The sequence below is a fragment of the Acipenser ruthenus genome, chromosome 3 (assembly GCF_902713425.1).
Source record: "Acipenser ruthenus chromosome 3, fAciRut3.2 maternal haplotype, whole genome shotgun sequence".
Taxonomy (NCBI): Eukaryota; Metazoa; Chordata; class Actinopteri; order Acipenseriformes; family Acipenseridae; genus Acipenser; species Acipenser ruthenus.
In genome coordinates, this window is record NC_081191.1 from 71,506,920 (window position 1) to 71,530,301 (window position 23,382).

A 23,382-nucleotide genomic window follows, 5' to 3' on the forward strand; every position below is an offset into this window, starting at 1 on the left:
GATTCTTAACTTTGAAAATGAACATCAAACTTGCTTTGCGTTTCAAATACATTTAAACTACTAAAGTTGGGGCGGACTAATGCATTATTATTTAATCACGTTTTGTTTACACTGGCGGGCATTTACTGAAATGCTGCATCTTGATTGGCTGAGGCAGTGTCTAATGTTCTATTAGGTTAATAATAATATTGCACTGTATATGCAATGAGCAACTGTCAACTCTTGTCATTAATGTCTAAAATGTTTATAGTTTCATTTATCTATGTTAGACATAATATAAATAATGAACTGGACTCTGCGTTGGCAGAGGCCCTTCAGAGACAGGTCTGTTGATTGGATTGTAGTGCGAGCAGTCAGTGTTAAGAAACAGACAGTGGAATTAACTGACCCTGTTTTAAATAATGTGCTGGCTGTAAGCAAGGGCATGTAAGGAAAGCTTGTTCAGTCGAGTAATCACAGAACGGGAGCCATACATTAGGCATTTTCCTTTCCTGAGCTACATACCACTGTCTGTTTTAGTCGGATCCAGATAGCGCTAAGTTCATCAGACCCTTGAGTTGCACACATGAATATGCAGCGTTTTATATGGAGAATAAATGACTGATTGTGTATTATAGAAAACTAATCTAATCATTTATCAAATCCAGATGGAGTTATAGATTAAACACTTCCTGCAATCTGCTATTTTATATGATATATACTGTTTACCTTAGTGTGAAGTAAGTGAGGGAAAACAATCCTGGTGGGGTTATTTTTCAGTTAATGGCTCTCAACTGTCCGGCTAATTACTTTGCTATGTTGTAGAGAGAGGGATGCAGCAATGGTGGTAGTATTAATGTAAATCACTGGAGAGGACACAATAAGATCAGTTTCCTGATATTTCCCAACTGTCTTAGCTAACCAAACTATTTCCCTTTAAAGCATTTCAATTCAGATTAGTAGAGCAATATTTAATTGTATGTTTTTTCATAATTGTTCCACGAAATTGTGTTTGAAAATAAATACTCTATTAAGCAAATTTGCCATGTTAGCATAGTGCACTCCGATTAGAAGGGATATGCAGTCAGGCCCTCCTGTAATTAGATGTCATTGTCAGTCTGAATTGTGAACAGTTTCACGTATTCTATTTGTACTGAGAAAATCTCTCGGCTTGCGCAGTGTGGTGATATAAAATAGGGGTTCTCATTAGAAATAGAGTGTTTTGTACAGTATCATGTTCTATTGTGTCCATTGTTCCAGGATAGCAGCAAAACAGATTTTTCTGATTTGATTTAGATTTCAGAGACCTATGCCTTCCTGCCACGTGAAGCAGTGACACGGTTTCTTATGAGCTGCTCTGAATGTCAGAAGAGAATGCATTTAAACCCAGAAGGGGCAGAGCATAAAGGTGAGTCTGCTGCTAATTAACATGGAAATGTAATAGGAGCGTATATCACACACCTGATTGCTCTTGTATTGTGATTTCTGGTCAAAAAAGGAACTGAAAATACACTGATATATGAATAGTGCTTTCTCAGAAAACTGTTACAAGCACAAATGTTATGAAAACAAAATGATTCACCATTTATCAAAAAGTGAGAGAGAGAGAAATGTGTAGTAAAGCCTACAAAATACATAACTTCAACAAACTGTAGGTACCATGCAGGTTCATGAATAAATGGCTACAAAAATGTTACTTTTGAAATTATTGTTTCTTTTCAGAAAACGGGAAGCCACCCACTTTGGTGACCAGCATGATTGACTATAACATGCCAATAACAATGGCCTACATGAAACACATGAAGCTCCAGCTACTAAACTCCCAAAACGATGAGGTACATTATTCAGACTAAAAGTATTTTTGTGCTGCAATCCAAAAATAAAGTTTTGATGAATAATTTTTTGAATAATTGCAGCAAACCATAAAGAAATATGTGCATCATGTGTGAAAAAAAATAACCAGCATGTGTAATATATACAGGCTTTCTGTCAACTTCTCTCAGACAAAGATTTCGAAGTTGGTACTTTGCCATGTTTTTGCAATTAATGGAAGAACACACGTTTAGTGTGAACACCATGCACTTTCTACACTAAAACAGAATTGGAGTATAATTTTGAGACGATTGTGATTTGCAGGAAGACAGTTCTTTGGATAGCGATGAATTTGACACGAGTGACTCCACACGGATGTCAGCAGTGAATTCTGACCTGAGTTCCAACCTTGAAGAAAGAATGAGCAGTCCCCAGAATCTTCACAATCAGCAAGATGGTTAGTTTTCTGCTCTAGTTAACAGCCTCTGGTGCACTGTGTATTGCTCATTTGAACATTTTTAGATTAGATGTTGATGCAATTGGTAATTTAACTAAATAAGATTTGGGATTTTTGTGAAGCTCTGTGCATGAGAAGTTAAAATTGGTTAAATGTCTCATTTATTGCTTGTAAATCTATATTGGCCTGCAGTAGTTTGTGATTCCATTATCCAACATTATTACAGCAGCCTTTGGAAGGATGCTCCAGACACTGAAGGCCAGGTTTCCTAAGTGTTTAACATCTATAATTTAGGCAAAATACACCAGTTAATTTTACCAAACCTAATTTTACCAAGTCATAGAACAGTGAAGTAGTTGGTTTCTCATTTTGTAACATTATTATTTTAACTTTTTTTTGTATTTAAAAAAACAACAACAAATAGGCTTAAATTACAGAAATAAGTACCCCGATAAGAAAAAAGAAGGCAACATGTGAATATTTTATTATGTAGAGATCAGTAAAAGAGTGGCATACACTACACAAGATTATACTTTTCAGTCTGTGTGACTATCTCTTAACAAGCCAAATGTGGCATATGCTGTTCTTTGACTCGGGTTTTCAGTTGCTTTGAAAAGTTGGAAAGACTGCTGTAAAACAGATTGCTATGCAGAGCTGGCAAAGATGCCTTTATGTGAATACTGGAGTGGGGTGGAGGGGAGGTGGACAGGGTGATACAAGAATGTGATGATACACTAGCACACATCTAACACTGTCTGGTAGGTAGGACAGGGCTGAAAAGGAACACCAGGTAGTACTACAGATTGTACCGTAAGAGCAGGAACCTCATGTGAGTAACCTTCACCAAATACTGATTCTGACAGACTGTAATACGCAATCGTGCATCAATTTGGCAGTTGGATTCCTAATTTGCCACATACAGTGTATGACTCCTTCTGAATAATCGTTACATAATTATTTTTCATCTTTATCTGTGTGAGTCAAATTCTCAATAACATCCACTCAATAAAAGGAAGTAAAATGACGGACTAACATCTTAAGAAACATAAAGTTAACATCAATGTTTTATAACCTGTGGAAAGGTGGTGGGCAATTCACTGACACACACGGGAGACAGAAGGTTTACTTGAAAACACAGCACTGGTGCCCAGTTTTATTATTATTATATATACAGTGCCTTGCGAAAGTATTCGGCCCCCTTGAACTTTGCGACCTTTTGCCACATTTCAGGCTTCAAACATAAAGATATGAAACTGTAATTTTTTGTGAAGAATCAACAACAAGTGGGACACAATCATGAAGTGGAACGAAATTTATTGGATATTTCAAACTTTTTTAACAAATAAAAAACTGAAAAATTGGGCGTGCAAAATTATTCAGCCCCCTTAAGTTAATACTTTGTAGCGCCACCTTTTGCTGCGATTACAGCTGTAAGTCGCTTGGGGTATGTCTCTATCAGTTTTGCACATCGAGAGACTGAAATTTTTGCCCATTCCTCCTTGCAAAACAGCTCGAGCTCAGTGAGGTTGGATGGAGAGCATTTGTGAACAGCAGTTTTCAGTTCTTTCCACAGATTCTCGATTGGATTCAGGTCTGGACTTTGACTTGGCCATTCTAACACCTGGATATGTTTATTTGTGAACCATTCCATTGTAGATTTTGCTTTATGTTTTGGATCATTGTCTTGTTGGAAGACAAATCTCCGTCCCAGTCTCAGGTCTTTTGCAGACTCCATCAGGTTTTCTTCCAGAATGGTCCTGTATTTGGCTCCATCCATCTTCCCATCAATTTTAACCATCTTCCCTGTCCCTGCTGAAGAAAAGCAGGCCCAAACCATGATGCTGCCACCACCATGTTTGACAGTGGGGATGGTGTGTTCAGGGTGATGAGCTGTGTTGCTTTTACGCCAAACATAACGTTTTGCATTGTTGCCAAAAAGTTCGATTTTGGTTTCATCTGACCAGAGCACCTTCTTCCACATGTTTGGTGTGTCTCCCAGGTGGCTTGTGGCAAACTGTAAACAACACTTTTTATGGATATCTTTAAGAAATGGCTTTCTTCTTGCCACTCTTCCATAAAGGCCAGATTTGTGCAGTATACAACTGATTGTTGTCCTATGGACAGAGTCTCCCACCTCAGCTGTAGATCTCTGCAGTTCATCCAGAGTGATCATGGGCCTCTTGGCTGCATCTCTGATCAGTCTTCTCCTTGTATGAGCTGAAAGTTTAGAGGGACGGCCAGGTCTTGGTAGATTTGCAGTGGTCTGATACTCCTTCCATTTCAATATTATCGCTTGCACAGTGCTCCTTGGGATGTTTAAAGCTTGGGAAATCTTTTTGTATCCAAATCCGGCTTTAAACTTCTCCACAACAGTATCTCGGACCTGCCTGGTGTGTTCCTTGTTCTTCATGATGCTTTCTGCGCTTTAAACGGACCTCTGAGACTATCACAGTGCAGGTGCATTTATACGGAGACTTGATTACACACAGGTGGATTCTATTTATCATCATTAGTCATTTAGGTCAACATTAGATCATTCAGAGATCCTCACTGAACTTCTGGAGAGAGTTTGCTGCACTGAAAGTAAAGGGGCTGAATAATTTTGCACGCCCAATTTTTCAGTTTTTTATTTGTTAAAAAAGTTTGAAATATCCAATAAATTTCGTTCCACTTCATGATTGTGTCCCACTTGTTGTTGATTCTTCACAAAAAATTACAGTTTCATATCTTTATGTTTGAAGCCTGAAATGTGGCAAAAGGTTGCAAAGTTCAAGGGGGCCGAATACTTTCGCAAGGCACTGTATATATACAGTGCCTTGCAAAAGTATTCAGACCCCTGACCAATTCTCTCATATTACTGAATTACAAATGGTACATTGAAATTTCTATCTGTTTGATATTTTATTTTAAAACACTGAAACTCAAAATCAATTATTGTAAGGTGACATTGGTTTTATGTTGGGAAATATTTTTAAGAAAAATAAAAAAACTGAAATATCTTGCTTGCATAAGTATTCAACCCCTGTGCTGTGGAAGCTCCCAGTTTACACCGATGAAAGAAATTGCCCTAACGAGGACACAATTACCTTACCATTGGCCTCCACCTATGAACCATTAAAGTTGCTGTCACATTTTCTGGATAAAAACTCCACTGTTGAAGGATCATTGGTCAGGCTGTGAATCTGAAGGAAAATGAAGACCAAAGAGCATTCTACAGAAGTTAGAGATAAAGTAATACAAATGCATAGATTAGGGAAAGGGTACAAAATAATATCCAAGTGTTTGGATATCCCAGTGAGCACAGTTGGATCAATAATCAGCAAGTGGAAGCTGCATCACACCACCCAGGCACTGCCAAGAAAAGGCCGTCCCTCTAAACTCAGCACTCAAACAAGAAGGAGACTTGTGAGAGAAGCCACAGAGAGGCCAACAATCACTTTGAAGGAGCTACAGAGTTCAGTGGCTGGGAGTGGAGTAATGGTGCACCAGTCAACCATATCAAGAGCTCTGCATAACACTGGCCTGTATGGGAGGGTGGCAAGAAAGAAGCCGTTAAAAAAAAAGTACCATCTGAAAGCACGTCTGGAGTTTGCCAGAAAGCATGAGAGTGACCCAGCTGCGATGTGGGAAAAGGTTTTGTGGTCAGATGAGACCAAGACAGAGTTTTTTGGCCAAAACTCAAAGCGCTACGTGTGGCGCAAACCTAACACTGCCCATGGCTCAAGACACACCATCCCTACAGTGAAGTATGGTGGTGGCAGCATCATGATGTGGGGATGCTTCTCATCAGCAGGGACTGGGCATCTTGTTAAAATTGAAGGAAGAATGGATGGAGCAAAATACAGGGAAATACTGCAAAAGAACCTGCTTCAGTCCGCTAAAAAAACTGAAGCTTGGGAGGATTCAGCAGGACAATGATCCCAAGCACAAGGCCAAAGCAACATTGGAGTGGCTCAAGAACAAAAAGGTGAATGTCCTACAGTGGCCCAGTCAAAGTCCTGATCTCAATCCCATTGAGAATCAGTGGCACTATTTGAAAATTGTGGTCCACAAGCGTCGTCCAACCAACCTGAACAACCTGGAGCAAATCTGCCAAGAAGAATGGGCCAAAATCACTCCGACACTGTGTGCAAAGCTGGTACATACTTATCCCAAAAGACTTAAAGCTGTTATTGCAGCGAAAGGTGGCTCTACCAAATATTAATGTGTGGGGGTTGAATACTTATGCAAGCAAGATATTTCAGTTTTTTATTTTTCTTAAAAATATTTCCCAACATAAAACCAGTGTCACCTTACAATAATTGATTTTGAGTTTCAGTGTTTTAAAATAAAATATCAAACAGAATGAAATTTCAATGTACCATTTGTAATTCAGTAATATGAGAGAATTGGTCAGGGGTCTGAATACTTTTACAAGGCACTGTATATGTATATATATATATATATATATATATATATATATATATATATATATATATATATATATATATATATATATATTCTTTTAGCCCACAGAGGGCGCTGTTGTCCGTGGCCTGAATACCGGCAATGGTAAACAGGACCACAGAAATACCAATACTGGTAAACAGTTAATACTGGCGCACTCACAGGTGCTCTGAAATAATATATAACAAAAGGTGAAAGAAAAAGGAAAATAAAACACAGTAATAAAACTACAAAATAAAGGTTCTGCTTACGCAGTGCCCCCAGTGCCGCTAAGCCAGTCAGCTCGGGTCTCCATCCTACGCTGTTATGCACTATACACTGGGTGGCCAAGGTTCCCCTTCTATTCATACACGTTCCCTCGGATACGTAACTATTTATTTTCTGTATTATTTTCTTTTTGTCTTCCTCAGCCGTGCTTGCCTATTTTGGTCGCTCGTTCCAACCACTGGTGTCCTTGCCTGGTCTGTGTTTACACTGGCCTTCTCAGCCAGCATCTCTGTGTATTCCCAATCATGGCCACCCGAATGCATAACCAAGCGCAGTACTTATGGGCTGAGCAATCCCCCAAGTCCCGCCTCTCAGCCACTCAGAGAGAGGGAAAGCCATTCTTAATTGTGCATGTGCTTATTTAACATACTTGTTGGCTGACAATTCAAGAAAAAAAATAATTGCCTTTGATTTCCACCTATGAAAATAATCATTGATACCCAATTATCCACCTGAGGTCTTTTGGTATCAAAATTCTGCTCAATCGATTAACAGTTATGTTAGCGTATCATAGTTGACAGCCCAGGACATTTTACAGTTCCATGTACCCTCTATGGATCACTTCCCCTGAGGCACATTAAAACCCCTGAGAGGTGATCACACTACTCCTCCAGTGGAAATGAACACTTATCTTCATTAGCGAGCCTGAGTTTCAGGGGCAATCTATACCGCGATGTATTCTTCTTTGTACCCTGAAAAAAAGGTCATTAAAAATGTAGTCCATATGCCCAGAAGCACATTTTAAAGTGCTTCTCCTAGCGTACTTTAGTGTTCTTAACCGATTGACTGAGAAAGTTAGGAGAAACAGTACAGACGAGATTATCCGAGATTGAAGCACATTTGAAATTTGCTCATTAATAATATCCTAATGTATCTTTCCCACTTAACATTGTATCTCTGTGATGTACATAAAACAGAAGTAGAGTCATGTGATACTTCAACAAAGGCTAGATCACCTTTCTGTAGAGTTGTAAGAGCCAGTGCTAGGTGATGATTCATATTTCTTGAAAAACATACAATATCATAGCATGCAAGCTTCATCCTTTAAAAAACTGTATTATGGACAAGAATATTTCTGAGTAAGTACATTTTACAGTAAATCTTCTGTATTAACAGCTTCACACGAGCAGCCTGTCCATTCTGTGTCTTCATGGTTTTCTGGTTGCTGGTTATTTGATTACCTTATCAATCACCAAACCAGGAAATTATACTGTATTGACTGTATCCTGGAATAAAAGTTATCCTTTTTAAATACAAAATAAATACAAATAATAGTGAAAAATACTAAATAATGTTAGCTTAGATTACAGAAGCGACTGGATGATTATGCATGAGGAGGGATTTCTCTCGTGGCTGTCATATGTTTGCAGTGGAAACTCTTTTGTTTGTGGTAGTATAGCCTGTTCTCTCACCTGTGTACCGGCTACTAGATTTGCAATGGAAACTCTTCCTATTTTTGGTAGAAGGAAACCTTGAAGGATGGATTTATTAATTATTTTAAAGGCTAGTCTTTGAAAGATTAACCAGCAAGTTAACCTGCCCCTCGAAGACGAAACGAGCCAGCTGGTGGAAGCTCTGTTGACGGACCGAGCACGGCCGGAGAAGAACGAGCACAACAACAAATTAATTAAAGAAAAAAAAGAAAAGGAATTTTTAGTAATGGGGAAAAACTTGGGCAGAACCCCGAACAGTACAAGCAGGTTGAGGGAACTGGTGAGCATAGGATAGCGACGGTCGGAGTAACGCTGCAGAGTGCAGCACCTTTATTTTGTAGTTTTATTACTGTTTTGTTTTCCCTTTTTCTTTCACATTTTGTTTTCATTATTCTTTTCAGCACCTGTGAGTGCGAAACATTGGACTGTACCTGTCTTGGTATTACTGTGGACCTGACTACCGTTGGCGGTATTCAGACCACAGACAACAGCGCCCTCTGCGGGCTAAAGAGAAAATAAAGCCAAATAAAAGAAAATAATAAAACTGGGCACCAGTGCAGTGTTACAAATAAACCTTCTCCCTCCCGTGTGTGTCAGTGAATTGCCCACCACCCTTCCACACATACAATGTCACTATGACACGCGCACAAAGCAATGTATTTTGAGTTTACTGGAAATGAAAGCAGCTATGGAGTCAACGGAAGGTTTTAATGAAAAGTGCTGTGGATGCTATGAACAACACAACCACAGGAAATGACTTTTTTAACTTGAAGAAGCAATGGAAAGTGCAGAATTACCTTGGAAGAAAGTAACTAGGATTACAACAGAGGGTGCACCATATGACTGGACAAAAGACTGGACTGGCTAGCTGGAAAAAAATTAAGAAAGAAATTCAGAAGTACCAGTTTTCTTACACTGGATTCTGCATCAACAGGCATTATGTGGAAAAGTTGCAGAATTAGAACACGTAATGGTAGAGAGAAGGACTACAACAGACAAAATGTCCGCCCAAAAAGACTACAGTTACCAGAACCCATAATAAGCACACAGGGTATGGTCAGCACACCTGCACAGGGTGTGGCCGGCCTAGATAAAAGGGGCCGGTTCACAACAAAATGGTGAGAGAAGGAGAAAAAGGTTGGTGTTGTGTAATTGTGTTGTGGGAAATTGTGCTTTGTGTATGACTTTGGACCGTTTTGACTACCCTGCCGGCTGTAAAACCCTGTTTGTGTATGAGAACCTGATTTGTGGACCAAGAACTGTATTCTGTTTATTCGACGTGGCTCACTGGAAATAGTGCCAAAATAAACAAACAGGTACTGCCCTGTTTGAAAAGAACTTACTGTGTGTGACTCTGACTCTAGTGTTGTCTCCCGTACCAATTTGTGTTCAAGTCCACCTACCCAGGAAACACTTTGTCACTATTTATTTATTTATTTATTTATTTATTTATTTATTTATTTTTATGGTGCTTCCCACCAAGTGAACAGTCTTAACTTAAATGGCCCTTGCTGCCAGATTTTTCCATTCAAACTAATTTTCATAACCAAGTAATTCATCAAGATGTATTTATTTTATGTTAGTGCATCAGTGAATGAAACAAACAAATCTGTTGAATTGATTCACTAAACTGAATGAATCAAACGAATCGAGTCAGTAAAAAGAGTCGAACTGCACATCACTATAATAGTTAAAATAGAAAAATAGGTTTAAATAGCGAGCCTATCAGTGGTTAAAGCTTGGTGTACAAACAAACTAATTATCGCTCACTTTAATGTGCACAGTACAATAATCGCCCTTTAGTAAATACAGTGCCTATAGGAAGTATTCACCCCCCTTGGACGTTTTCACAGTTTGTTGTGTTACAACCTGAAACCTTGATGCATTTAAATGGGATTTTTTTCCCTTTGATTTTCACAACCTACTCAACACTTTGAAGAGGCAAGAGAATTTTTATTGTGAAACAACAGTTAATGAAAAATAAAAAAACTGAAATGTCTTGGTTAGATAAGTATTCACCCCCCTGAGTCAATACTTGGTAGAACCACCTTTGGCAGCAGTTACAGCTGTGAGTCTTTTGGGGTAAGTCTCTACCAGGTTTGCACATTTGGTTCGTGGAATATTCGCCCATTCTTCTTGGCAAAAAGCTCTGTCAAGCTCTGTCAAGTTGGATGGGGATCGTTGGTGGACAGCAATCTTCAAGTCTTGCCACAGATTCTCAATCGGATTCAACGTCCAGGCTTTGACTAGGCCACTCTAGGACATTCACTTTCTTGTTTTTAAGCCACTCCAGTATTGCTTTGGCTGTGTGCTTGGGGTCATTGTCCTGCTAAAAGGTGAATCTCTGTCCCAGTCTTAGGTCTTTTGCATACTGAAGCAGGTTTTCCTCAAGGATTTGCCTGTATTTAGCTCCATCCATTTTGCCTTCTACCCTGACAAGCTTCCCAGTCCCTGGCAATGAAAAGCATCCCCATAGCATGATGCTGCCACCACCATGCTTCACAGTAGGGATGGTGTTACCTGGGTGATGTGCTGTGTTGGGTTTGCGCCAGACATAACGCTTTGCATTTAGGCCAAATAGTTCAATTTTTGTTTAATCGGACCACAGAATATTTTGCCACATCTTTTCAGTCTCTCCCACATGCCTTTTTGCAAATTCCAAGCGGGATTTTACATGGGCTTTTTTCAGAAATGGCTCTCTTCTTGCCACTCTTCCATACAGGCCAGATTTGAGGATTACCTGAGCTATTGCTGACACATGGACAGTTTCTTCCATCTCAGCCATGGAATGCTGTAGGTCTTTCAGAGTTGTCATTGGCCTCTTGCTGGCTTCTCTGACCAATGCCCTTCTTACCCGGCTGCTCAGTTTGGGAGGATGGCCTGCTCTAAGCAGATTCTGGGTGGAGCCATATACCTTCCACTTCTTAATGATCGACTTGACTGTGCTCCAAGGGATATTCAGTGCCTTTGAAATCTTTTTATACCCCTCCCCTGATCTGTGCCTTTCCACAACTTTATCCAGGAGTTGTTTTGAAAGCTCCTTGGTCTTCATGGTAGTATCTTTGCTTTGAATGCACTACCCAACTGTGGGACCTTACAGAGACAGGTGTATTTAATCTGAAATCATGTGAACCACTTTTATTGCACACAGATGGACTCCATTTAACTTATTGTGTGAATTCTGAAGGCAATTGGTTGCACCTGAGCTCATTTAGGAGTGTCATAGCAAAGGGGGTGAATACTTATCTAATGAAGACTTTTCGGGTTTTTATTTTTAATTGTTTTGTTTTTTCACCCCCCCCCCCATTTTTTCACACATTGAAAGTGTTGAGTAGGTTGTGTAAATCAAAGGGAAAAAAAACCCATTTAAATGCATCAAGATTTCATGTTGTAACACAATGTCCAAGGGGGGTGAATACTTACTATAGGCTCTGTATGGTGTGAATGAAGCTCATCTCATTATTCAGCGCGGGGTGCCTCATTTGAATACATTATCATGCATTACCATACAAATCACATATTCATTCTGATTACCATAGTGTAGCACAATAAAATAGTGTGCACCATGATATGCACACTGTTTTGCATGATAATTAATATAATTGCAATAGTAAATACGGAAATCGTTAGCGTGCACAGTAATTGTAATTATCGTGCACCATAATGTTTAGCACCCTTTCGTAAATGAGGCCCATAATCTCTTAAGACCAAAACTGTAATATTAGGAAACCTAAGATGGCAGACCTGAATAGTCCAAACATTCAACATATTAACAAAACAAGAGCTCCTGATTTCGGCTACACTCGATAGTTAAAAGGAAAGCTGTGCACACTGTTGATGAATTTTATGAATGGATTAGATTTACAATTAGTTGCAACAACTGATTTGGTTTTAACATAAATCCGTGACTATATGCATCTAATCAAAGCATGATTGTTTTTTAATCAACATGTGTTTATAAATTAGCAAAGCTTAACTTTTGCAGTAAAAATGAAGGGTCTTGCGAAAACGAAACAGTCTTTTACAATATTTGTATCGTTACCCGTTAAGTCTACTATTGCCCACATAATTTTTTTACTTTGATTTAATTGATAATTGGTAAAAGTGCGCTGTAAATACATGTTTGCAACCAGTTTCTTCTTCTTTTTAGGGGTTGTTGGCGCATGCCATCTAAATGGAGATGATGAGTGCCCTCTACCTTTATAGATGTACCTACTGTAGATCGTTCCTTATATATTCTCCCATTTCCCTATGCTTTTAATAAATTGTAATATACATTTCTCTTTCTCCATTAGTTTTTCTCTCCCTTCTACCATCAAAATATAATTTACTGTTGCTACTTCAAGTTCTACATGCCTTGACAGTCTATTTAATCTGTTTCTTTGCTGATCATATTTATTGCATTTCATGAATACATGTTCCAATGTTTCTTTTCCACCACAATTACTACATAACCCATTCTCATGACTCTCAATCCTGTATAAATGATAATTTCATGCTGTATGTCCTAACCTTAGTCTATTAATATTAGTTTCTTCCTCCCTGTTTTTTCCCTTTCCCCATATGTTTATATTTCCATACTTTTGAGTGATTTTTATAATAAAATCTTCCCTTTCCATTGTTTTCCCATTGTTGTTGCCATACACCTATTATGTTTGCTTTAGCCACAGCATTCACCTCTTCGGGACACAGGTATTGTTATGTCTATTTCTTTATTTAGAATTGCTTTTTTTGCTTCAAAATCCACAATTAAAGTCACCCGAGTGACTTGGAATCCAGGCTATCAGAATATTGTTGCTAGAATGTAATTTCTGGATGATTTCATATATAATATCTATCCTATCTCCTTTTTCCGATTCTAATGCCTTTATCGAGCTTAGAGAATCTGTAAAAATCACAATATAATTTTCTTTAAATTCCTCTATTTTGTCTATGGCCATAAGAATTGCCACTAACTCTGCAGTAAATACTGATAAATTATTTGGTAGTCTTCCCCTTTTACATATTTCACATTTTTGTATATAGTAAGCATATCCTGTTTTCCCAGATTGAGGGAAAACAGGATATGCTTTTGATCCATCTGTGTATAACTGTAACATCTCTTCCTTATTTTAACATATTCCTGTCCTTTTATCTTAGTTTCCATTTTATTTCATTTCTTGCTAATTATTATGGTTAACAGTTTACATATTTTCAGTTTCTTAAGCATTCATTCTGGCATCAATATTGTATCTCTATTTTCCATTCTTTTTATTTCCTCAATCTTAATCTCTTTTGCCCAATTTGTCATATGGAATGCTAATGTTCCACCAGCTTTTTCCCATTTTCCCTTTTTATATTCATGATACCAATTTGCCCCTGCGACCAGTTTCTGCATTTAAACTTTGCACACGACACAAACCTTCTCTCCTGTATATGAGAAACTATCATCATCTATGGTTGCTAAGGAATACAACAAAATTAAACATGTCTACTTGCGTCATAATTGTGTTGCTGGTGGCATATGATGTACCCTGGCGCTAGAATCAAGCGCCATAGCACCAAATTTGCACCCCTGCCACTTGTGTGATCATTGTAAATAATAATAATAATAATAATAATAATAATAACTAGAACTGCCAGGCAGTTTTACGGCTTCCAAGCTCAGTACCAGTTGTAAATTTTGGCAAGCTGTAGCATTGCAGCACAAGTGTCAGCAACAGATCAGCTTTATGGAGCAGTGTTTCAATTCAAAATACTGCATTAGTTCATTATCTCACGATGCTTTATAACTTTAAACACCACAGTAACTATGACCCCATCTACACACTGTAAAGAGTTATAAGATCATTTTACATTTAACCTTAAGGAGAGGTCAAAGGTCATATATGGGTTCCTAAATGTGTTGTATAGTAACCATAACCTTATGTGCACTGTAAGGAGTTATAAGTTAGTTTTACATTTGAACTTAGAGAGGTCAAAGGTCACAGGCAAGGTGATTTTTGGATAGAGCATATATGATTTCCTATCTGTGTTCCATAGTAACCATTAACCTATCTGCACTTTGTAAGGAGTTATAAGCTAGTTTTACATTTGACCGAAGATTTTTAAAGAAATGCGTCAGGTGGCCATATTGGTTTATGCACAAACACCATTTTAAAAAAGGTCAATTGCATTGACACAGGGATGATGCTTGGCAACTTTGGAGTTAATCAAATAAACAATTTTTCAACTGAAGCAGTTTTAAATTTAAGAAGAAAATGTAGGTCTGGCAGCCATCTTCTTTTACAAAAGACCATTTTCCCTATTTGAATTGTCACTAGGATGATGCCTACCAAGTTCAGAGTTAGTTGGTTACATGGTTTTCAAACAGAAGCAGTTTTATGTTTGGGGTGCATTTCAATGAATTTGCTGGCAGCCATTTTGATATTAAAATTTATCGCGGAAACTTATACTTCGCAACTTGAAGCGGGTTTTATTGTTGATGACATATGCAGATTCAGATCAATCGGTTCACCGGTTCTCAAGAAGAAGATTTTGAAAATGTTTTTAAAGAAATGCGTCAGGTGGCCATCTTGGTTTATGCACAAACACCATTTTTGAAAAAGTTAATTGTATTCACACAGGGATGAAGCTTATCAACTTTGGAGTTTATAAACTAAACTGTGTTCAACTGAAGCGGTTTTAAATTTAAGAACGAAACGTAGGTCTGGTCACCATCTTGTTTTACGAAAGAACACCATTTTCCCTATTTGAATTCCATTGTCACCAGGATGACGCCTACCAGGTTAGGAGTTAGTTGGTTAAACGGTGTGCAAACAGAAGCAGTTTGATGTTTGGGCGCGTTTTGGTGAATTTGGTGGCAGACATTTTGATAGTAAAATGTATCACAACTTCTGCTTAGCAAACTTGAAGTGGGTTTGGTTGCTGATGACATATGCAAAGGTTTTTTCCAAAAAATGTGTCAGACTGCCATCTTGGTTGACACAGGAGTGCATTTTTTTTGTTTTTGAACTACAATCTAAACAGGATGATGCCTGCCAAGTTTCATGTTGATTGGTTACACCGCGTGCGAACAGGAACAGTTTAAAGTTCTGGGAGGAAAAACGACAATAAAAAAAACAAAAACACACACATATATATATATATATATATATATATATATATATATATATATATATATATATATATATATATATATATATATATATATATATTTACAATAACAATAGGCTTCCCCAGCCAGCTTGGAAGCCTAATAATAATAATATTATCCAAATGTGTGGTTCAGTGGTTAAAGAAAAGGGCTTGTAACCAGAAGGTCCCTGGTTCAAATCCCAGTTCAGCCACTGACTCATTGTGTGACCCTGAGCAAGTCACTTAACCTCCTTGTGCTCCGTCTTTCGGGTGAGACGTAATTGTAAGTGACTCTGCAGCTGATGCATAGTTCACACACCCGAGTCTCTGTAAATCGCCTTGGATAAAGGCGTCTGCTAAATAAACAAAACAAAAAATCATAAAATACTGGTCGCTTAACGTCTGAATTAGTTTTGCTTGTTTTTTCCCCTGGCTGCACCAAATAAAATAAAGCAATGGTTGTAAAACTGTATTCCAAAGACTGGGATGGTAAAGCAGGGTTTTGCTACAGTCCTCATTGAAGATGAAAAACAAGCTCTTCCAAGCCAACAAAAAAGTTGTTTGAATATAACTTGTAAAGATTTAGTACAGCTTTAAGAGCAAAAAGAAAAACAACAAAAAAATTACACCAGGGGAAAAAATATTTGAACGTACTGTATTAGTTTGGAATCAGCTACCATGATGTAATGTTCCTCGATCGGGTTGTTTGGCTGAGCTGTACCATGATTTGTATTAACTTTAACATGGTGGCTATTCATTATCACACTGTGGCAAAGTGGTTTGCAATGCTCAGGAATGAGTTGACACAGCACAGTTCATGGTTAAGCAGTTCTTTATTTTGCTGGGTTGCGTCCTCACAGCACTTAAATAATAATAAACTGGCCCTACGCAGCAAGGCGTATGGCACAGTTAAACCACGGGGTTCAGTCCCGAAAACAATATACACAAACAAGACACACACAAACACTACACGGTCACAAGTCAAGAGTGAGTGCTCTTAGTGAAAGTGAATTTACAGGTTTATCGTGCACAATGGTGAAGTGTAGTCCGGGTTTAATTGCTGGCTGTTTATCTACAGCTCCCAGATATTAACCTTCTATAAACGACAAACTTAACAGTTTAATAGAGAAACAAAACATCACACATAAAAACTCACGGTTTCTTTATAACACAGTACTCCTTCACTGGTCCTTTCGTATCCATAACAAAGAAACAGATTGCATCAACACATCTCCTGATATACCCTCAGTCATGCCCCCTTCGGTAGCAAGTGCAATTGCTTTTCCTCCAATCTGCGATTGGCATATCGCCTACTGCAATTAAGGCGATGACCTCTGGTATTGTGACTCCGCTCCCTTTCTGGGTGGCCGACTTTCGACTTTCCCTGGAATGAACTGTCAGACAGCACACTGTTCCTGTTATACAGCGCCCTCACAGATCGGGAAGGAGGTTTATGACTTGGATTCACTCGCTCTCTGTCACACACACAGGGAGGAAGTTGTGGCTTGGCTTTTCTTGTCAACTGACAATTCCATGCATTTATAGAAATGCATGAAAAACATGAATTTTATGAATTAATCACAAAATAGCTAGTTATACAGTTGGCATACCACAACTTTATGATTTTCTTGCTTCTTTTAGGACAAAAAACTCAAAATAATTTTAACCTCTGTCCTTGATTATTTGTTTTCAGTTTTATTTTGTATACTTCATTTTACACTTTGATATTTTTGAGATACATAGTAATACAGAGTACCACATGCACATTGTTATCTCAGGACAATGTGGAAATTGGAAAAAATCTCTACAGAGACCTAAGGATTCAATTATCCTTTAATAAAATTAATTCAAGTATTTTTCTGAGCCCTGCTCAAAATATGGTATTAACACACCCTTCCAGGGCAAGACAAATAAGAGTGTGTGAGTGTGTGTGTAAGGAGGCCTTATATCTTATTTTACCAACACAGAAAATGAATGGCTCCACTGAAACCATAAACAAGCACTTGCTGTAGAAAATCTTTGTCTCAAGTGCATTTTAAAATGTGCTCTTGTGTAGCTGAAATAAGAGGGACAGTAATAGTTAACCATTCATAGCAGGAAGTGCAGCATGCTTGTTAGCAGTGTCTCATTTTCTTCCAAATCTAGCCTAGAAGTCCACACCAGCTTCTGGGTTGGAGGGAGGGGGTAGGGTGGGGGTGTATATGATTCCCGGGTGAGAGTGACTCTGGCTGCTTGCCTGTCAAGAGGGTAGATAAATCTCACTTGGTGAAAAAAAAAAAACATCACCATGGAGACTAGAGCTACAGTAGGCATTTGGTCCTGTAGTTCCTGCTTGAGGGCAGAGAGGCAACGGCAGCATTATAAGCCGATGGAAAATCAGTATTCAAAATGCCGCTAAGCCCTGCTGGCTGCTGATCGGTATGGGATTGATAGCAGCTCCAGTAAAACTCTTGAGAAAATTATATCACATATCCAACATTAGGATGTACTGTGTCTAGGACCGAATATGTGTGTGTGTGTGTGTGTGTGTGTGTTTTAACACAGTTGTATTCAGATCATAGAAAAGAAAAATATTTTTCTAAAATGATTTTCATTTCTTTCAGTTCTATGGAACATCATCATAGTTAATCCAAACTCGGCGTGAAATATCTCAATCTTAGGTTCAATTGCTAGTTCATTTCAAAACAGCTTTGCCTGTGCAGAGCAAAAGGCTTAGTTTGTGTTGGTTGGTTGTTCTTGGGCAAGTTGTCATTACAGCCTTGGAAAAAAAAAACTGAAGTGCTGAAGCAATTTGTAAGAACGTTTAGGGACTAAAGCCTTTGCAAAAGTGAGAGAGAGAGAGAGAGAGAGAGAGAGAGAGAGAGAGAGAGAGAGAGAGAGAGAGAGAGAAGAGAAAAAAAATGTGGTTTCACAAAATCAGGATACAAGCAGCCTCATTAGCTGATACTGTGATCTTGAACCTTATTCTTTACCAGTAACATCCCTCTGGCAAAACACAACACTCTTGCCCATCTGTAAACTTGTCGGAGAATTTAATCATAGAGGAAAGCACCCATCACCCTGGAGGAAGGCCGAGTACATGCTTCACTGTCCTTTCGGCGGCTCATCTCAGTAGTGCCTCTGCCAGAATGTACTCTGTTGCCATAGTAACCCCGTCCCTGCTTCATATAGGGAAGATTAGCTCTTACTGTGCAATGGGGAGAATTTAAGGGAAGTCAGGCTAATCCCTGGGTGCAGTGCAAAAGAAAGGTTAGACCTCCTCGCCTGAGGGATGCTGTAGCTGCAGTGATAGAATTGGCCTGCCAGTCATTGGTATTTAACTTGAAGAGTGGAATTCACAATAAGCGTCAGCTCCTCTACACTGGATTATTGAATGACTTTTTTTTTCTTCTGAAGCCTGTCCCATTGCAGCCGAAGCAGCAGAGCAACAGTGGAGTAGAGGGTGTGTGAGGAATAGCAACATCTTTCATACAGGATTTTAAAAATACAAATGAATATGAACATAAAATAAAATAAAGATTTGGCACACTGGAACCCCTCCCTCCCCCCCCTTCTTTTTTTCAAACTTCAGAAGTTCCCCATCTTGCCTGTGGAGTCATGCTCTGATAACTTGTTCAGAAACAAAATGGCAGCCTTTGTTCTTATTCCTGCTGCTGTGATCTTGTTTGATGCCAGCGTAAACACCGAACAACATTTTTGCTTGCTTTTCTTTTTTTCCTTGTTTCAGTGTGTGCAAGTGCCCAATGGCTTCTCCAAAGTAGTTGTGTTATTACAGCTTTATTCTAGGACTGACAAAGTATGACACCAGTGAATCATTCCAGTATAGGGCTGTGTTTGCCACCATAAACACTGTAGTTAGTTATAATCTATATTGCTTCCAGTGCCCTTAAAACCACTCAAAGCCTCTGGCACATTGATGGCAAATCTGGCCAGACCTGTTTTCAGAGGTCCAAGGTTATCTGCTCTCATTAAAGTTAAATGATAGATGCAAATAATACACTCTATTTCTATCTTTTTTGTCCACTGTGTTTTTCCTCAAGGGGACCTAAGTAAACGTGTTGGTTTCCCTTGTAACCAATGTATAATAATGTTAATTGCTGATCAACAGCTATTGTGTAGAATTCCTTTCCCCAGGTTTTTTAAGGCTGACAAGGAGAATTGGAATTTGAACTTGTGACCTGCAGATGATTGCATAAGTATTCACCCCCTTTGCTATGACACACCTAAATAAGCTCTGGTGCAACCAATTGTCTTTAGAAGTCACGTAATTAGTTGAATGGAGTCCACCTGTGTGCAATTAAGGTGTTTCACATGATTTCAGGTTAAATACACCTGTCTCTGGGAGGTCCCACAGTTGGTTAGTACATTTCCTAACAAAAACTACATCATGAAGGAACATTCAAAGCAAATCCGTAATAAGGTTCTTCAAAAGCACCAATCAGGGGCAGGATATAAGAACATTTCCAAGGCACTGAATATCCCCCGGAGCACTGTAAAGTCCATTATTAAGAAATGGAGAGAATATGGCACAACTGTGAATCTGTCTAGAACAGGCCGTCCTCAAAGACTGAGTATCCGGGCGAGAAGGGCACTAGCCAGGGAGGCCACCAAGAGGCCTATGGCAACTCTAAAGGAGTTACAGTCTTCCACGGCTGAGCTGGGAGACACTGTGCATACGGCAACAATAGCCCGGGTGCTTCACAAAACTGGCCTTTATGGGAGAGTGGCAAAAGGAAAGCCATTGTTGAAAAAATCTCACATCAAATCTCAGCTAGAGTTTGGCAGAAGGCATGTGGCAGACTCTGAGACCAAGTGGAAGAAGATTCTATGGTCTGATGAGACCAAAATAGAGCTTTTTGGCCTCAACGCTAAGCGCTATGTTTGGCGCAAGCCTAACACCGCACATCATCCTGAGAACACTATCCCTACCGTGAAGCATGGTGGTGGCAGCATCATGCTATGGGGAAGCTTCTCTGCGTCAGGGCCTGGAAAGCTCGTGAAGATAGAGGGCAAAATGGATGCAGCAAAGTACAGAGAAATCCTGGAGGAAAACCTGCTGAAATCTGCAAGAGACCTGGGACTTGGGAGAAGATTCATCTTCCAGCAGGACAATGACCCCAAACATACAGCCAAAGCCACACTGGAGTGGCTTAAAAACAAAAAGGTCAATGTCCTGGAGTGGCCCAGTCAAAGTCTGGACCTCAATCCAATTGAGAATATGTGGAAAGAGTTGAAAATTGCTGTTCACCAAAGGTCCCCATCCAACTTGACGGAGCTTGAGCAATTTTGCAAAGAAGAATGGGCAAAAATTGCAGTGTCCAGATATGCAAAGCTTGTAGAGACTTATCCAAATAGACTCATGGCTGTAATTGCTGCCAAAGGTGCCTCTACCAAATATTGACTCAAGGGGGTGAATACTTATGCAATCAATTATTTTCTGTTTTGTATTTGTAATTAATTTAGAACAATTTGTAGATTTTATTTTTCACTTTGACATTATGGACTTTTTTGTGTTGATCAGTGGCAAAAACTCCTAATTAAATCCATTTTGATTCCATGTTGTAACACATTAAAATGTGGAAAAGTCCAAGGGGGGTGAATACTTTGGAGAGCCACTGTATAAAGCATGCTATAGTGTTGTTCACAGTCATACCACTGCTGAGATGATGTAGCTTGGTGTATGTTGCTGTGGTCAGATCTTTGTTCCATATGTCAGTGGCAAACAGTGGGAAATTATCCTAAAATGTTTCTGTGACAGCACTTTAACCCCAGAAGCAGCAGAGCAGCCCTGAAAGCACTACAAGAGCCAACATTGTTATGAGATGAGAATATTTGCCTTCAGTAATATTCTATTTTATCATTTCCAATTTATATAGATTAAAACAGCACGGAATTGAAGAAATTCTGATAGATTACAGAGCATGAATCGGCATGTATTTACACATTAATAACGGGGTAATTACTAGTGGTTTCTGCTCTTATGAAATGGCCTTATGAACACAGTTTGCTAACTGAGGTATTTACTTGGTTACAAAAAAAAAAACACAGGACATTTATACATAAATACATAGTTATTCCATCAGCAGTTACCACACTGGAACAGTAGCTAGTGGTTGTTACCTAGTTATTACAATGTCATTATACGGTTATGTATGACCTGTAATCTAAAGTGTCTGTATAAAGATATTCTTACAGGTTCCCTCTTGCTTTTCCATTGATCTTTTTTTCCCCAGATAGTTTAATTCAGTGTAATTGAGGTGAGGCTAATTATTCCAGTCTTAGCATTGCACCCACTTTCAGTGTTCCAAGTAATCTGTTTCATGGGATGTAGCTGAAGATATGAAACAAAGTACCTCCATCAAACTTAAAAAAAAAAACTGTTTTGGTGGGATAATGGGTGTCTTGTGAAAATGCTGTTATGCTAATGAGTGGTAAGCAATGTTTTAGTTATTATTTTGTGTAGTCAGGAGCCTTTGAATGGTCTCATTCTAGCTTTGCTAACACAACAATAGGGAACAGAGCACTTAAGCTTCCTAAATCAATTTGTTCCATACATCCCCTGTATTATTGACATTTTCTTGGAATAATGTTGGAATGTGAAATATGAAAATAATTAGAATCAGGTGAACGTACTAAAGATGAAGAAATTTTTGCAAATATAGCTATGAATGCTTCTGATACACAAAACTTTTTTTATATATTTTTTTAGTTTTGTGTAAAAGTCGAAATAACAGTTGAAATAAGTTTGAGTGAAAGCTGAAATGACAGAAGCATTCAGTTTCTCAGCACACCAGTTATTTGTTGTGAAGTAAGGTGTTTGGAAGATGTACTGTAGTCTATTAGATTTATAATGCCAGTGTTTTAGTGTACACTCCCATTCTCTGTAGAGTAAATAATGTTGTGTTACTACGACATGCTGGCACTTTCTGTTCTGTCTGAAATCCACAATTACTTATAGAAGTGGTATAATAAAAATAATAATAATAATAATAATAATAATAATAATAATAATAATAATAATATCACTTTCTGGTATTGCACAAAAGTACTCTTCTTGAGTGTTTTGTTGTTAAAGCATCTTGAGAACTGTGCACATCATGGAACATCACATATGGGCAGCAGTGTGGAGTAGTGGTTAGGGCTCTGGACTCTTGACCAGAGGGTCTTGGGTTCAATCCCAAGTGGGGGACACTGATGCTGTACCCTTGAGCAAGGTATTTTACCTAGATTGCTCCAGTAAAAACCCAGCTGTATAAATGGGTAATTGTATGTAAAAATAATGTGATATCTTGTAACAATTGTACGTCGCCCTGGATAAGGGTGTCTGCGAAGAAATAAATAATATCAGAATCAGAGTGTGTGCTGTACCTCTTCTGCAACAAAATACAGGCCACTGCTCCATGAACTGGGGTAAATAAGTATGGTATTCTTTCTGTGTATAGAATAAATACCTGTCTCATCGTGTTTTTTCAGTGTATATTATAATTATGTCATTTTTCTTGTAGTATGTTTTCAAAGCTGCTGAAATCTGAGGACAAAACATATGAATAAATAAATACACCCACCAACGTTCATGCTTATGCACTCTTTGCTGCATTACTGCTTGTTGCCAGTTTATCTCCAGTTTATGTTCTGCTGTCTTTCCTCATGTCACTGTTACACTGGCATCCTCTATCGTGGAACCTAATTTATAAAAATAAAAACATTCAGCTGTCTGGTTTCCTGGAGAAATGGACTGGTCTTCCATTCCTCAACAATCTAACTCCAGTCTTCCATTCTGAGACAGTTCCTTGTGAAACAGTAGTAATCTGAATGGCAGAAGCACCTGATATTATCAGCACTATCAATATCTGACAGATCTGCTGTCTTCCC

At 38.6% G+C, this 23,382-nt stretch overlaps 1 protein-coding gene across 3 annotated transcripts in view; it reads left to right on the forward strand.

The window, feature by feature from the left end:
• Window positions 1–23,382, forward strand: part of LOC117435799 (nucleolar protein 4-like) — a 94,742-nt gene that overhangs the window by 12,572 nt on the left and 58,788 nt on the right. For all 3 annotated transcript variants that reach the window (XM_034059233.3, XM_034059234.3, XM_034059235.3), the window contains exons 3-5: window positions 1,276–1,387; window positions 1,702–1,814; window positions 2,116–2,248. In XM_034059233.3, the coding sequence (XP_033915124.1) occupies window positions 1,276–1,387; window positions 1,702–1,814; window positions 2,116–2,248 (358 nt within the window). The remainder of the gene's footprint in view (window positions 1–1,275; window positions 1,388–1,701; window positions 1,815–2,115; window positions 2,249–23,382) is intronic.